General features: G+C 52.1%; 4 protein-coding genes across 4 annotated transcripts; 2 read left to right on the top strand and 2 right to left on the bottom strand.

Annotated features, from left to right (window-relative positions):
• Positions 1–2,336: 2,336 nt before the first annotated feature.
• B0H65DRAFT_429300 (putative ubiquitin-protein ligase) lies at positions 2,337–5,246 on the top strand (the record flags this gene model as incomplete). The annotated part of the gene is made up of 7 exons (XM_062824813.1): positions 2,337–2,368; positions 2,483–2,505; positions 2,570–2,608; positions 2,690–2,795; positions 2,837–2,988; positions 3,065–5,087; positions 5,147–5,246. 7 exons carry the CDS (start codon positions 2,337–2,339, stop codon positions 5,244–5,246), a joined length of 2,475 nt encoding a protein of 824 aa, XP_062680713.1.
• A 756-nt stretch (positions 5,247–6,002) lies between these two features.
• B0H65DRAFT_589892 (amidohydrolase family-domain-containing protein) lies at positions 6,003–8,665 on the top strand. The gene is made up of 3 exons (XM_062831050.1): positions 6,003–6,831; positions 6,969–7,020; positions 7,081–8,665. The coding sequence occupies exons 1-3, from the start codon at positions 6,299–6,301 to the stop codon at positions 8,425–8,427; spliced, it is 1,932 nt and encodes a 643-aa protein (XP_062680712.1). The 5' UTR covers positions 6,003–6,298; the 3' UTR covers positions 8,428–8,665.
• A 283-nt stretch (positions 8,666–8,948) lies between these two features.
• B0H65DRAFT_428062 (FMN-dependent 2-nitropropane dioxygenase) lies at positions 8,949–10,523 on the bottom strand (the record flags this gene model as incomplete). The annotated part of the gene is made up of 6 exons (XM_062824730.1): positions 8,949–9,060; positions 9,141–9,317; positions 9,378–9,463; positions 9,527–9,555; positions 9,663–10,238; positions 10,349–10,523. 6 exons carry the CDS (start codon positions 10,521–10,523, stop codon positions 8,949–8,951), a joined length of 1,155 nt encoding a protein of 384 aa, XP_062680711.1.
• Positions 10,524–11,320: 797 nt separating this feature from the next.
• Positions 11,321–12,967, bottom strand: B0H65DRAFT_429147 (SPX domain-containing protein; the record flags this gene model as incomplete). The annotated part of the gene is made up of 3 exons (XM_062824805.1): positions 11,321–12,561; positions 12,630–12,830; positions 12,916–12,967. 3 exons carry the CDS (start codon positions 12,965–12,967, stop codon positions 11,321–11,323), a joined length of 1,494 nt encoding a protein of 497 aa, XP_062680710.1.
• Positions 12,968–15,348: the final 2,381 nt, after the last annotated feature.

Genomic DNA, 15,348 nt, shown 5'->3' with positions numbered 1-15,348 from the left:
ATTGAAGCTATCACTACAACTTTGCGAACTTGTGCCCAATATAGTGAACAATGCTACTTCATCCACACCGCCATTGTTGTCCTGACACTAAAAAAGGCAATGTCCCCGGATCGCCAAATGCCATGTGCCGCCGCTTTGCCGCGAACCTACATGTCAACATTTCCCACCGAGGTTGAGTTGAAGATATAAAGGGCGTGCCAATGACTACCCAGTGAACACCTGCGCAAGATACATTTTGCTGCGATGAGACCGACACCGGCTCGTGGTTAAATCCGAACTGTTTTCATGGAATCATGGGACTCTTCAACTTTATAGAGTGGCAAGCTTTAACCTAAACACAGTCCGACTCCATAACCCTCGCTGGTCATTGTCACCCATAGGATTTTTTCCGTTCTATTTCAGATCCAACATCGGTACCTTGTACACATCGGAGAGCTATGCCCAACTCAATGCTCCTCATGAGGCATAGTAGCGTAGAAGACCTACTTATACGCGGATGCGCATTACATTCCAAGATGTCGAACGAAAGGCGTTCTTCTGTGACCAATCACTATGAATGGCGTCAAAAACTCCCGTCGAGAGCACACACATGAAAAGAGACTTCCATTGAAAATCCCTAGATGCAGTAAAGCCCCGCAGTGGCATCAGACATGGAGATGACCCAACGTTTATGTCAGTGATGGGCTATTGTTGGAACAGCAGCGTCTCGGCCGGCGGCAACGGGGGTAACGGCCTAACGGGATGCGCCAGCGAACGCCTTTTTGCACAGGCACGGTGCATTGTGGTTATGGGATGCACTGTACTGTTGAACTCACTGTTGAATTTGAGGTCGGAGTTTCATGATAGTGAGTTGATATGGTAGATATGCTCAAGATCATGATCATCTCGGATCGTTGGGGATATTGGAATGGTTAGGAACAGGCTGCTTCCACCACATCTTGGCGTACACCACTGAGGGACCTCGGAGCTTGGGGCGTTTGGTGGAGGACCTTTCCTGGTCATGGAAAGGCATTCAGTTTATCGATTACTGAACCGAGATCCATGGGATAGGTATCTTCAAGGTCTCGAGGGCATCAACTCATAAAGACACGGGACTATGTAATTCATGCAAGGTTGCTCTTCGTGCTAATAATGGTGATGTTGATGTTGATCTCGAGATCTGGATGCTGTGCCAAGCAATGCGGCCCCTGGAACTCGAACGACCAAGAGAAGAAAGAGCCCCGCACTGTGCGCACCTTCCGCTTCAGTTCTGGCTCCTTGCAGGCTTCTGCTGAGAGCCTGAGACGGATCCTGGTCTGGAATCGAAGTGGCCACTCGTGAATGAGGTACTTGGGTTACTAACTAGAAAGTTAGACTCTTCATACAAGATACGTCAGACTAGCCATGCATTCTGTTAACGCTGTTGAACCATTGTTTCAGTTCTTCTCACCCCCCAGTCGCTTCACCAACGGCTGCTGCTCCAACTTCGACTGTCAATTTCTTGCCACTTTTGCAACATCGCAAGACGTTCAGGTTCCTCGTTTTTTCTCCCATCCTTTGGCTGGGTTCTATCATCCGTCGGTTGCTAGTTTGGTTCGTCAGATCTAAGTGAAAGTCTTACGTCGCTGCGCTGCACTGCGTCCGGCCTGCGGGTGATAGGTTCGTCTGTTGGTCCAACCGCCCACCCGCCACTTCTAGCTTCTTCACCGCGACGAAAACGACGGCAATAAACCTAAACACCACTACCCTTACCAAACGAACCTAGACATCCGAGTCTACCTACTGGTTGATCCACTGAAGTGGTTACCTATCAGACCTACCTTGCCGATTTTGCCTGTACAGAGTATAGTATTAGCCACAGCCGCCCAACCTTGGCTTCTTGGATTGCTTGGCCTTTGCAGTCCGCCTTCCGTGACAACCTGACAGCGTGAGATTCCCAAAGCGGGGGGCCGACCACACACCAGTCACCAAGAGCAGCACAGCCTCACCACCTCCGGGCGCTCAAGAGTCCCTCTAGCTTCCATCTACCACCTACTGCCACCTACAGAAATCCATCCACCCTGCCGCATCCATTTCGTTGCCAGTGACTGCGCGTTCTCGTCGACAACGTCAGCGTCCATCCATCGCAAAAAGCGTTGGCCCTTTTGCATCAATCAATCAGCCTGCTTGCTACATACCATCGTCGACCCGTCCTCCTATCCCCGCCCCGCCTGCATCCAGCCGAGAGTCCTCGATCCCAAACGAGCGAGACCGACCGACGACCCGACCCGATTGCGACCAGCCTCTGCTTGGTCTAAGAGACGAGAAGAAAACAAAAGCCCCGCGTGCGAGTTTGTTGACGCGCTCCATCTGCGACAATGACCAGCAGCCGGGACTCGGGGCTGCCGGCGTAAGTCCTCCCACGACTAGACCCTCCATCTACCCATCTTATCTGCTTCGCGTCACCCTCAGGGACACCGGATCATAAGAGAGAACAGCCAGCTAACGACCTCCACGATTACAGCCAGCCCAACCTTCGCGTAACAAGTAACCAGCCCCTGTGCGATGAATGCGTCCGATGGCAAACCGGTGTACTAACATGCCCATCTAGTCATCGCTGCCGATGGTCTATACAAGCGAGATGTCTTCAGTATGTTTCTCCCGTGGCCATTTGTCACGAACCTTCTAAGCCACTTCCAGGCGGCATGTGCTAACCGCATCGTCATCACAGGGTTTCCCGACCCGTTCGCCGTCGCTACCATCAACGGTGAGCAGACAAAGACCACCCAGGTCTCCAAGCGCACCTTGAACCCATACTGGAACGAACATTTTGACTTGTAGGTTCGGCCTACCTCGGATGTGACCGCTCAAGGATGAGCTGGCTAATAGAACGTAGCAAAGTGAATGAGGACAGCATCTTGGCTGTCCAAGTGTTCGACCAAAAGAAGTTCAAGAAGAAGGACCAAGGTTTCCTCGGTGTCATCAATGTCCGGATAGGGGACGTGATAGAATTGGCTCCCGATGCTGAAGGTAAGGTTTTGCTGCAATTCACCTGTGTTTGCAGATTGACAGCGCGAGTTCGGACTAACATGCATCGCACCCACAGATCAGATGCTCACGCGGGACCTTAAGAAATCGACCGACAACCTTGTGGTGCATGGCAAACTTATCATTAACCTATCTACTAACCTTACAGCAACTATGAGTCGTCTCGGTCCCCCTCCATCTTCGAGCAGGCCATCACTACTTACCCCTCAAAGTTCAGTTATTTCTAACGACAGAGCGAACGAACGCCCTTCATCAGCCATGTCCGGACCTAATGGAACCGCCAATAACCAAATGAATTTGGCAAGCCGACCCGTTAGCGTGGCTGTTTCGTCGTCGTCGACAGCCCCGGCCCCCGGTACAAATGGAACAGCCCCAACGAACCCGTCGACCCTCGTTCCAGCGCAAGCCCGGCACCATAGCACGCTCAGCCCCTTCGAAGATTCAATGGGAAGATTGCCAGCTGGCTGGGAACGTCGCGAGGATCATTTGGGGAGGACATATTATGTTGATCATAATTCACGGACCACGAGCTGGAATCGGCCAACTGGCACAGGGGCGGCCGAAAATCGTACCGCCGAAGCCAACACTCAAGTCGAGCGTCAACGGCATCAGAACAGAACACTTCCCGAGGAACGCGGTGGCGCCAATTCCCCCACCCTACAGCAGCAGCAAGCTGCCGCCACCGCCAATGCTGCCACTATGATGCATACCGGGGCGACAACCCCCGGAACCGGCGAGTTGCCTGCTGGTTGGGAGCAGAGGTTTACCCCTGAAGGAAGAGCGTACTTTGTCGACCACAACACGCGCACTACTACCTGGGTCGACCCTCGACGCCAGCAGTACATCCGCATGTACGGTGGACAGAACAACACGAACGGCACCATCCAACAACAGCCGGTATCGCAGCTCGGTGCCCTGCCTAGTGGTTGGGAGATGCGGCTCACTAACACGGCTCGCGTTTACTTTGTGGATCACAATACCAAGACAACGACCTGGGATGATCCTCGTCTGCCTTCGTCGCTCGACCAGAACGTACCACAGTACAAGAGAGACTTCAGGAGGAAGCTCATCTATTTCCGTTCGCAGCCCGCTATGCGGATCATGTCCGGGCAATGCCACATCAAAGTCAGGAGATCGCATATTTTCGAGGATTCGTTCGCGGAGATTTCGAGGCAATCGGCGACCGACCTGAAGAAACGGTTGATGATCAAGTTCGACGGCGAGGACGGTCTCGATTACGGCGGTCTGTCGCGCGAGTTCTTCTTCCTCCTTTCTCACGAGATGTTCAACCCCTTCTACTGCTTGTTCGAGTACTCGGCGCACGATAACTACACCCTCCAGATCAATCCCCACTCGGGCATCAACCCTGAGCATCTCAACTACTTCAAGTTTATTGGTCGGGTTGTGGGTCTGGCTATCTTCCACAGGCGATTCCTGGATGCCTTCTTTATTGGCGCTCTGTACAAGATGGTTCTCGGAAAGGCTGTCAGCTTGGCGGATATGGAGGGCGTGGATGCCGATTTCCATCGGTCTCTGCAGTGGATGCTGGATAACGACATCACCGACGTTCTTGACGCGACTTTCTCTACTGAAGACGAGCGGTTCGGTGTGATCACGGAGGAGGATCTTATCCCTGATGGTAGGAACATTGCGGTAACGAACGAGAACAAGAAGGAGTACGTCGATTTGATGGTGAAGTGGAGGATCGAAAAGCGCATTGAGCAACAGTTCCAGGCGTTCAAGGAGGGCTTCCATGAGCTTATCCCGCAGGATCTGATCAACGTGTTCGATGAGCGCGAGCTTGAGTTGTTGATTGGTGGTATTGCCGATATCGATGTCGACGACTGGAAGAAGCACACGGATTACCGTGGTTACACCGAGTCCGACGAGGTTATCCAGTTCTTCTGGCAGACTGTTCGGGCGTGGGATGGCGAGCAGAAGTCCAGGTTGCTCCAGTTCACGACGGGTACATCTCGTATTCCGGTCAACGGCTTCAAGGATCTCCAGGGTAGCGATGGTCCTCGCAGATTCACGATTGAGAAGGCGGGAGAGATTACGAATCTTCCCAAGGCGCATACATGGTACGTATAAGAGAAGATGAAGACATGACGACGAACCTTAGCTAACCGGCTTTTTTCAGCTTCAACCGTTTGGATCTGCCACCATACAAATCTCTGGAGATGCTGCAGCAAAAGCTTACCCTTGCTGTGGAGGAGACTATGGGTTTCGGCCAAGAGTAAAACGACAAAAAAAGGGTGATATGTTATGGGCAGGGATGAATATGGTGAATGTGATATGGTGGCATGGCTGCGATGGCTGCATGAAGGAAAGAACGATACTGCTACACTAGTATTGGGTGGCATGCGTCGAATTATGATAGCATCACTTTTTTTTCCTTATCAGTCTATTCTTCCAACCTTGTTTGATTTCTTTTTTCTCTGTTTGGTGCGTAGTTCATTGGCGCCGGAGACTATTATTGTTACCTCGCCCCTCCCCGGTGCACAAGAGCTGTATATAGATGGATTGTTTGTTGTTATTGATCCTTCAAGTAGTGAGCTTCAGCATCCTGCTACTTGTATACGTTGAAGTTTGTTGGTGTTATGGGATTAGGCAATGCCAGGTTCGTGTGTACAACTACTACCCGGGAGAAAAAGAGGAGGGCGTGTGGTTCATGTTTGCGATTCAGGAACCAGGAGATAGGCTATAAATCTAGAGTCATGATAAGGATTCCCCGTAACGGATCCATCCAATATACGTCATATCACGAAGGAAGATCAGTACTTGCTAACCAGTCAAAGTCAATGGCGCAGATCCTCTCGGCTGTAGAAGTTTATCTTTGTTCTGTCAACTATATCCGCTCCTTGACGTTTGACTCGCATGAAGACGTTGCCGCTCCGGCAGTCCGGATAATGTTCGCCGCCGGTGTGGGGGTTCCTGCATTATCGCACGCCAGATAGCCGGAAATCTGGGTACATGATAGTGACATCGGGGCAAATATTGTTCTTTTCACTATTTTAGTCCGAACTATCGAGAAAGATATACTGCAAACTATAACTCCCAGCTCCCATGTGAGGGGAATATCATATATTTTCATCTTCATTCACCTTCTTTATCTCTCAGTTGCGAAAAGTTGCCGCAAACAGAGAGCGCGAGGTGACCATAACCACCAAAGTACCAAGACCCGAGATCGGGAACCTACATTTCTTACGTCACCACCAAGAAACACTTCCACTTGAACTGTTCACCAAACCCATACACACACACACCCTCAGAGAAAGACAAGAAAAAGCAAATGGCACCACCACCAAACTCCCGCTCCCCGGGAGTCCTCTACTGGGGCCCCCGCCTCTTCCTAGGCTCCTTAGCCATCGCCTTCCTCATCCACCTCAACCACCCCGCCTCATCCTTCTCCCTCTCTTCCCTCTTCAGTCCCAACTCCGAGTCTGCCATCACCGCAATAACCTACTGCTACACCTCCATCCTCACCTCCGCCGGCTCTTCTAGCGAAGCCGACTGCTTCTCCATTTCCCCCGATGGCAAGTTTACGAAAGTGTTTCACTCGGCTGAGGATGTTTTGGTTGTCGGGGATAATGACAACAATGAGGGAGGGGGTATGGGAGGTAGTAGTGCGGTGGTGGAGATGAAAGAGGGACATGTGATCCCCGGGATTTGGGATGGCCATGGACATCTGATTCAGTATGGAGAGTTTTTGCATTCGGTGGATTTGTTTGGAGCTAGTAGTGTGGAAATGGTGAGGGAGAGGGTGAGGGGGTATTTGAAGGAGAGGGGAGGGGAGGGGAGTGATGTGGGGAGTAAGGAAAACTGGTAAGTTATTGAGTTGTGGGGGAGTGAGTGAGTTGAGAGTGAGGGGGGAGAGTGGGCGAGGGAGGGGGAGAGGAGTATAGGGTGTTGTGGGGGATGATCATCATCAGGTTGACTGGATGGCTAACTTTGATAAATAGGGCGAGAGGTGTTGGTTGGGACCAGATGGTGTTGGGAGAGATGCCTAGTGCTGTGAGTATCTGTCGTGTTTCGGGAAAAAAAAAAAAAAAAAGATTGCTAACAAATTCATAGGCCATGCTCGAGTCTGACCCAGCTCTAAAGGGCAAATACATCATGCTTGACCGGGTCGACGTGCACTGCACCTGGGTCTCGCAGGCCATTCTGGATCTTATCCCTCCCGAGTCCCTCCCCGAGGACGTCCCCGGTGGCGAGATCATCCGGGAGCCGGGCATGGGCGTGTTCTGCGACAACGCCATGGACATCATCACCTCACTATGGCCCAAGCCCGACGCCGAGCGCAAGAAGACCTTCCTCAAGTCAGCCATGAAGGAGCTGCACAAGGTCGGACTAGTCGGCATGAACGACGCCGGCGTGACGCCGACCGACCTGAAGGTGTATGAAGAAGCCAGCCGGAACGAAGACTGGTGGACTCTCCGTGTCTACGCCATGATCGAGTGCGGCGAGCGCAACGTCTTCTGCCCGCTCAAGGCCGACTCCGTCAAAACCCAGCACGAAGACGGCATGCTCACCATCCGCAGCGTCAAGCTCTTCGCCGACGGCGCCTTGGGATCCTGGGGCAGCGCCATGATCGACCCTTACTCCGACAAACCCTCCACGCGCGGCTCCCTGCTCGTTAACGGCTCAACCCTCGAGTCTCTCGCCCGCTCCTGGTCCAACGCAGGGTACCAAGTCAACATCCACGCCATCGGCGACCTAGCCAACCGATACGCCATCGACGCGCTCGAAGCCGCTCTCAAAGACTCTTGCCCCAAGGGCACGTCGCTCAAAGACTGCCAAAACCAATCCCACCGCTTCCGCATCGAACACAGCCAAATCATCCACCCCACCGACCAAGCCCGCATCCGCGACCTAGGCATCATCCCCTCCATCCAGCCCACGCACGCCACCTCGGACATGGCCTACGCTGAGTCCCGACTGGGTCCCGAGCGCACGCGGACCGAAGCCTACCGCATGCGCAGCTTGATCCACGAACTTAAAGTCCAGCCTGTTTTGGGGTCCGATTTCCCCGTTGAGCCGCCGAACCCGTTCGAGGGGATGTACGCGGCCGTGACGAGGAAGAATCCGCATACTGGCAAGGGAGTTGATGGCGATAACAAAGGATGGTACGAGGAGGAGGCGTTGAGTCTTGAGGAGGCGCTTGCAGGGTTTACCGAGGGAGTGGCGGGCGGGATGTTTACGGAGGGGAAGACGGGGGTTATTAGGGAGGGGGCGTTTGCCGATTGGGTGGTGCTTGATGAGCCGTTGGAGGTGTTGGCTGCTAGGGAGGGTGGGGAGGGGCTGAGGAAGATTAAGGTGAGGGAGACATGGGTTGGGGGGAGGAAGGTTTATGATCGGGAGGAGGAGGCGAGTGAGAAGGTGGTGAATGGTGGGGAGGAGGGGGTGAGGGAGGATTTGTGAAGGGTTTGTGAAGGGTTTGTGAAAACAAGATGAAGAGGATGGTGAAAAAAAAGGTTAAGTTTGTATAAACGAAGGAATATGGTATGGATGCTATGGATATGACATGATGATACACGATGGGATACACGACCGGATACAAGACGGGATATACAACAGCTATGGACCTAGACTAGAACGTAGAGGTTTTCGTCGATTTAGACTGGTTCCTAGACCCCACTCACTTCAGGGTCTCTTCACTTTCTGTTCTGACTGTTCCTTCAGCTTCTCACACATGGATGTTATTTTTCTTTCTTCTTTACAGTTCAAGTTATGAGTTTTTTTCTTCTCGCCCATCGTTCCCCGATCTATGAGGATGAATAAAGCTGCTTGAACACAGTGGGGTCCAACAGCGCCAATTAACCGAATAAGAAACTCGCTTGCAATCCGTATAGACACTATTGAGTTGACATTTGCAGCTTCAATCTCCCATCATTAGTCATATCACATTAACCACACCTGTCATGGCCATATATCCCCCGTCCCTAAGCAGCAAACACCTGGATCTTCTTAATTCTCTCCTTCGCCTGCTCCCTCAACTCCCTAACAATATCGCCAGCCGGCTTCTGGTCCTTTACCAGACCCACAGCAGTTCCGCTGTACGTAATATTCCAGTTAGCAACCATCATACATCCAATCTTATTGCAGAGTAAAAAGGAAGAAAAAGAAACACATACGCCCAAGTCACAGTCCGCGAGTTATCCCCAGAGCTCGCCGCCTCCTTGAACTTCTTGTGGTTCTCTTCAAAGGGGAGACCGGCGGCGTGGTCATCGTAAGAGGCGCCGCGGACGGCTCGACCGTCGTAGACGTTGTGCCAGATTGTGGTGCTGTTGATTTGGTCGTGGAATTGGGATCTGGTGATTGGGTTGTCAGTGGGGCTGTTGGTTTACTTGATGATTCAGAGTGTGACTAACTTGACGGTATTGAGACCACCATCGTTTGTCTCGAGGATGAGCTTCCTGCGGAACTCAGGGGTGGCAGCTTCGGTTGCTACGATGAACTGAAGGGGGGCTTGTCAGTATTGTCTCCCATCTAGAGGGGGGGGATCTGGTGAAGAACTTACTCTTGTACCCAACACCACACCCTCAGCGCCTATTAACCAAATTCCACTGTTAGCACATCACACCTCCTCATCTCTCCATCTCAACCCATTCTCATCCCCATCTTCTTCACCACCCCTCAAGAAAAAGAAAACTCACCAAGACCAAGCGCCCCCACAACCCCCCTCCCATCCGCCACACCCCCCGCCGCCACAACCACCACCTCCCTCCCCGCAAACTCCCTATCAATCATATCCCTCATCTCCGGCACCAATGACACAATCCCACTCCCCTTAGCAACCTGATGACCCCCCGCATCTATTCCTTGCGCCACAATCACATCCGCTCCATCTGCCACCGCCTTCCTCGCATCTTTGACCGTGCCCACCTGGAAGAACACCACGAACCCCGCAGCGTGAAGAGCCTCGATGATTTGCTTCGCCGTTCCCTTTGCTGCCGGCCCCTCATCGGAGGAGTGAGCGGCTTCGAAGTCAGGGTCGTTGGCGAAGAGCCAGACGGCTTGGGGGGAGTGTTCGATCAAGATGGGTAGGACGGTGTCGACGAAGTGCGGGACGGAGATGGTATGAGTCAAAATGAAGCCGACGCCGATGGCGGGGAGGGGGGTGAGGGGGCGGTCGGAGAGACCTAGGGCCTGGCGCGCGAGGGAGAGTTCGGAGGAGAGGGTGGTTAGTTGGGAGGAGCCGGGGCGGAAGTCGAAGCCGGCGGCGACGAAGCCTGTTGTTTGGTGTTAGTAATTTGGAGCAGAGATGAGAGGAGATGAGGTGAAGTGAGATGAAATAAGGGATTGGTAGTGGGAATTGGATGGATGAAGGGGGACAACGAACCAATGCCGCCTGCCTTGGATACCTCGGCCGCAAGAGTGCCGTTGGCGATGAGGTACATGGGGGCGCTGATGATGACGGGGTTCTTGGTGGTGGGGAACCAAGAGTTGAGCTTGGTGAGGGCCGTCTGAGCGGACTCCTCCTTCTTCTTGCTGTGGCCTGGGAAGTGCAGGGGCATGTTGACTGGTTTGTTTGTTTGTTGATTCTGATATCAAGTGTCTTTGGTGTTGTTGTTATGGTGAGACTGAAGATGAATGATGTAGAACAGAGCTTCAAGTGAGGTGAGGTGCGGGGTGACTGTAGCTGATATACTCCAACTCGGCGATGAGGTCCGCGGAGGTCGTACTCACACTACAACTTAAAGTGGAGAAGGGTCACTTATATACGACGACGGCCGAGCGCTTTCCGGTCGGTATGTTGAGTGACTTTACAACTTCATCGAAAACTTGTTGTTATACCGAACGATTTCCTGAATGGGATGTTTGATATGGGTCCGGACGTGGGGTGAATTACCGAGGAGAAAGGTGATTCACACTTGCACAGCTCCTTTCCCCGCAAGGCCTCTTCTCGGCCATGTTTGACAAATGAGATCCGAAGCTGTGGACTGAAAGGGACATTGGGATGCAGAGTCCATGCATGACACAAGTAAATATTATGTAGATCTTTAGCATGAGACGGCAATATCAGTTTGCGGAAAGTCGCGATCAAAGGTGAACGTATGATACTGTCTGATTTGTATCAATGATCATATGAATCTATCCTGCTAGATGACGTTGTGGGTCTGGTAGCCCTATTCCGCTGTCCTATTCAATGCTGTCCTTTGAGCCATCCAATGCCTTTGAAAAACGTGAAACGTATTGCAGCATATGAGCTGCTATATATCATTGTCGAGAGTTTCATAACTCCCGTATCCCTTCGGCCCTTGGCATAGGCAGTATACTCTCACCTGCATAAACGCATAAGCATTGGCTGCCATCAGGGCGCCTTTCCCACCATCAAGACCAACAATATCGCGTTGCCGACGCACGCCACTATAAATGTCACCCACACCGCAATCTCTCCTACCATCGAAGGTGTCTGAGACTCGTGCCTCGAATTCCACAAGCACAACGCAGCGACTGCCGTACCCAGCGAGGTAACGATGCCAACTGTCACACCAGCATCTACCTCCAATCTCATCTTATGCCGGCCTGTCATGATCAACATTGTCGCAATACCCATCAGCACAAACGCGACCAGGTAGCAACCCCAAGTGCCCCAGAACAACATTTCATCACGATGATGTGCAATCCGCTGTTGTTCTAGGCTTCGGTAACCAGACTCGGGAAACTCTTCAGAGGATGCATAGCCGTAAGAGCCTCGTCTCTCGGCGCGCCCACGACCGCGGCGGAAGCTGTGTGGAGGCGAGTTTGTGAAGCGATCGCTGACGTTGTCCTCGTCGATGTCGGTGTCGGGGTAGGCAACGCCGGGAGGGTATGTGAAATAACTTGGCGGCGCGAGAGTAGCACCGTAGCGGTCGGTCGACTGGTTTCGCGAGGATCCTAGTAGAGGCTGCTGTTCTGTACTTTCGTTTGTGCGTGTGTCCGGTGTCGGCTCTTGACTACGCCCCATCATTTTCTTCATCGGCGACGAGATCCAGTTTATTATGCTGCTTACACCGGGGAAACTCATCTCTTGATCCGGATTGACATAGATGGCATATTCATCGCAACGGTCGTCGCCGGCTTCACTGCCGTGGTCATATTCATTCCAGTAGCCTGTCGGGGCACCATCCTCGGGAACAATGGTCACGCGTCGTTGTTCCCCAGCGCGGGCCGGGCGGGTTGGCGTGGCGGGCTGGGTGGGCGGAGAGGAACTGCCACTGCGACTCGAATCTCTAGGCGATGCAGCGCGTATCGTCTGTAGTAGGTTGTCGTATTGTGATTGAAGCGGAGAGAAGTCGCGCTTGGTGAAGCTCTTGGGGTTCGCCAGGATGGTTTCCCTGAACCGCGAGCCGAGGGTGGCCGAGCCCGTCCATTTCCGGTACTTCTTTAGAATCTTGCGAAAGGCAACGTTTTGCGCGCTAACAAAGCGCTGGAGGGCGTGGATCTCGTCACCGCATTCTAGTAGTTCTTCTTCGTATTTTGCGAATCGGCGTTGTCTTTTGGACGAAGTGCGTGCTCTCGTAGAGGCGGCGCATCGAACAATCAGGGCGTGTATTTGATTGGATAAGTGTTCTGGCGAGGTCATACCAACATGTTAGTGATTTGCTACTCCTGACGAGCAGTGTGACGAGATAACATACGAAGACGGCGCGCTATCTCATCCGCCTTGCTTGATACAAACAGGTCGACACGATCATGTTGTCGGCAAAGCTCGTTGTAGAGGTCGTCTTCAAACTTTGAGAGTGCGGCGCCTTGGTGGCCTGGAATGGCAATCGCGGTGCCCTGGGACCTGGTGGTGTGCGCCTTGATGTAATGTTTTAGCGAACTGTAGTCAATGTTATCTGTTCGGTAAGGTAAAGATCAGCAGGCACTCCTTGGTAAGATATGGTACAGTTATCACGGGACAAGACGGAAAAAAGGACATACGGATTCGCCATTGGGGGACAGATTCCCTGTCAAACTGCTCCCCGAACTTCATTCCTCGTAGAAGTGGTGGTAGTGGTGGTAGGTTGTAGGAGTGTTAAGATTGGCACTTGTAATGCACGTATTGAGATGGAGGGTATCCCGTCTTGGGAGTGGTTACACCCGGTGGCGTCAATGTACGAGATTAACCGGTCTGTTGGGACGTAATGGTTGTATGTCTCAAAAACCTGCTTCTCCTTTGTGTTTTGTCTTTGACCAGAATCGACGCCAAGCGCAATGCAAAAAGGCCGGAAATCTGTAATGACGATGTTGTTGGAGGGAGGCAAGCGGTTATATGCACAGATAGAGAGGTACAACTGTCGGTCGGGATTCAGCAGCGTTTCTTGCACCAACGGCACTTGGCAATGACGAAAGTATGGGATAAGAGCTTTGATCGCTGGCGGATACCGTCGGGGGAATGGGGACTGGAGAGCCAAGGGTGTTGACTGTTTGAGGCCGTAGGCGTGGTAAGGGCACCCGGGGACCGTGTGGGCTTGGAAGAAGACGGTGAAGTTTCAACCAAGCGATCAACACACACTCCAGGTTCGTTTCGGATTGCTGGAGACTGGGAGTCGCTAATCTTCGTGGAGATGCTAGAGTGGTCTAGAGTGGCTGACCAACTGGTGACTTGTTGGTCAAGCTTAGTCTTTAGTGTGAACGTCAAAAGAAGGGTTCAAAGAACTGGCGGGGAGCAGAAAGAGACAAAAATGAAGACGGAACTGTCAAACTTTGAAAAAGAGAAGAAAGGAAGAAACTGTGAAAGAGCCTAGCAATTTTGAGACAAGCGGACAAGATAAAACTGGAGTCACAAGCTGAAGAGAACTTGAAGGAGAAAGCCAAGGAATCAAAAACAGGAAGAGCCAATGCGAAGATCCAATGCGCTAGCGCCGAGAGGAACCGCCTTCCAGTCGAGCTTTCTCAGTGGGTCTTTCCGCCAGGACGCAGGGGAGGAAGACAAAGTTCAGGGGTGTCGCTGACGGTTTTTCGGTGGAACCCGAGGCTCTTTACGACGTAGCAAAAGTGGAGGTGGTTGCAACTGATTTTTGTCAAATTGTTTTTCATTGGATCCTTCTCAACCATGCCCGTTTTCGAGCTTCCTTTCTGCGAACCGGTTTCGTTATCTTTCAGGAACTTGCTTCAACTCCTTGTCTCCCGTCTTTACCGAACCGAAGATGGTCTTTGATTGGTACGGTTCCTTGAAAGTTCCACCGTGGTCTAGATCCATCGGCCCTGTCATAATTCAGTAAACAGGCACGTGCTCGCTGGCCCGTCTTGTCGCCGGCAAGCTATCCTCGGGAGGGCACGCGACCAAGATCTGGAGATATTCGATAGCCAACAAGCGACTGGCACAGCAGTGTCACATCGTTTTGTCGTCTGTGTGTTTACCTTATCCACAAGCGACGAGGGATCGACCTTCCATGTTGAGGTTTGAGTCTATCACCAACCAACTCGTTTACCTGATCTATTGCAGGAGTTGTTCCGTTCTTCCGTGGTCCTTCCGAAAAAAGCCGATTGAGTTGTCACTAACATACAGCTGCTGAAGCATGCAAGGACGGCTCCCAACAGCGTGGGGTGGGATGACAGACAGGTGCTCTTGACATGTCCTGTTGTGAAGACATGCTGTGGGATCATATAGCGGCTGTCAGTAGAAGGAAGCGGATAGAAAACAACAACAAAAAGAAATCGGCCCGTCCAGATTTTTCACACGGAGATCTCCTTGGTCTGATATATCAACATCTAGCAACTCAAAAGGATTCCCGTCCCTCCATCTCGGCTTATCTTCCAGCTCTCTTAACCAAACAGTGCGCGATCTGCAGTCATTACGAGCCAACCGAAACTTCTCTCGCGACCTCCTGTACGACTTCGGAAATGTTGCCGTTAAGTTTGCCATTCTAAGGTAGCAACCACACGGCGTCCAGGTACATATGTCGTACTGAGCCAGGAGGCCGCTGACACTTGATGGGTACCTCACCGATGGTTCACAGCAGTGGTGGTTTTCGAACGCCCTCTCGATGAGGGTATATCTACCGCTTCTACTCAGTCGTAAGAGATTTACCAAAGGCGCTAGCTAGGAAAATGGGATAACTTTATTGGATCGATGCCTCATATGCACTAAAGCCGCCTTGCATATGCAGCTTCTCTCACCAAAACTGCCAGGTTTAGTAAATCTCTTACGACTGGGTAAAAGCGGTAGAGCACGCGACACAGAGTGCGACCGAGATGTCACCAACGGCGGCTCTTCGGGACATTTCCCGCGAGTTACATTTAATGGAGGCTTTGACGGTCCAGACTCCTATACAACGCTACCGTCGTATTTCAGAAGAACAAGCATTTTCTCGAAATTTTCACAGACTATACCAGATGTGAGAGTGATGCGGCTTGTGGCGGCATTTTCTT

Source organism: Neurospora tetraspora, assembly GCF_033439725.1.
Source record: "Neurospora tetraspora strain CBS 560.94 chromosome Unknown B0H65scaffold_5, whole genome shotgun sequence".
In the NCBI taxonomy this organism is placed as follows: domain Eukaryota; kingdom Fungi; phylum Ascomycota; class Sordariomycetes; order Sordariales; family Sordariaceae; genus Neurospora; species Neurospora tetraspora.
The sequence above is the reverse complement of the archived record's forward strand: the minus strand, read 5'-3'. Positions and strand labels throughout refer to the sequence as shown.

Coding starts and splice junctions, on each gene's coding strand:
- B0H65DRAFT_589892 (XM_062831050.1), top strand. CDS start 6,299: ATGGCACCACCACCAAACTCCCGCTCCCCGGGAGTCCTCTACTGGGGC. Junction 6,832..6,968: donor GTGGGGAGTAAGGAAAACTG/GTAAGTTATTGA, acceptor TTTGATAAATAG/GGCGAGAGGTGTTGGTTGGG. Junction 7,021..7,080: donor TGGGAGAGATGCCTAGTGCT/GTGAGTATCTGT, acceptor ACAAATTCATAG/GCCATGCTCGAGTCTGACCC.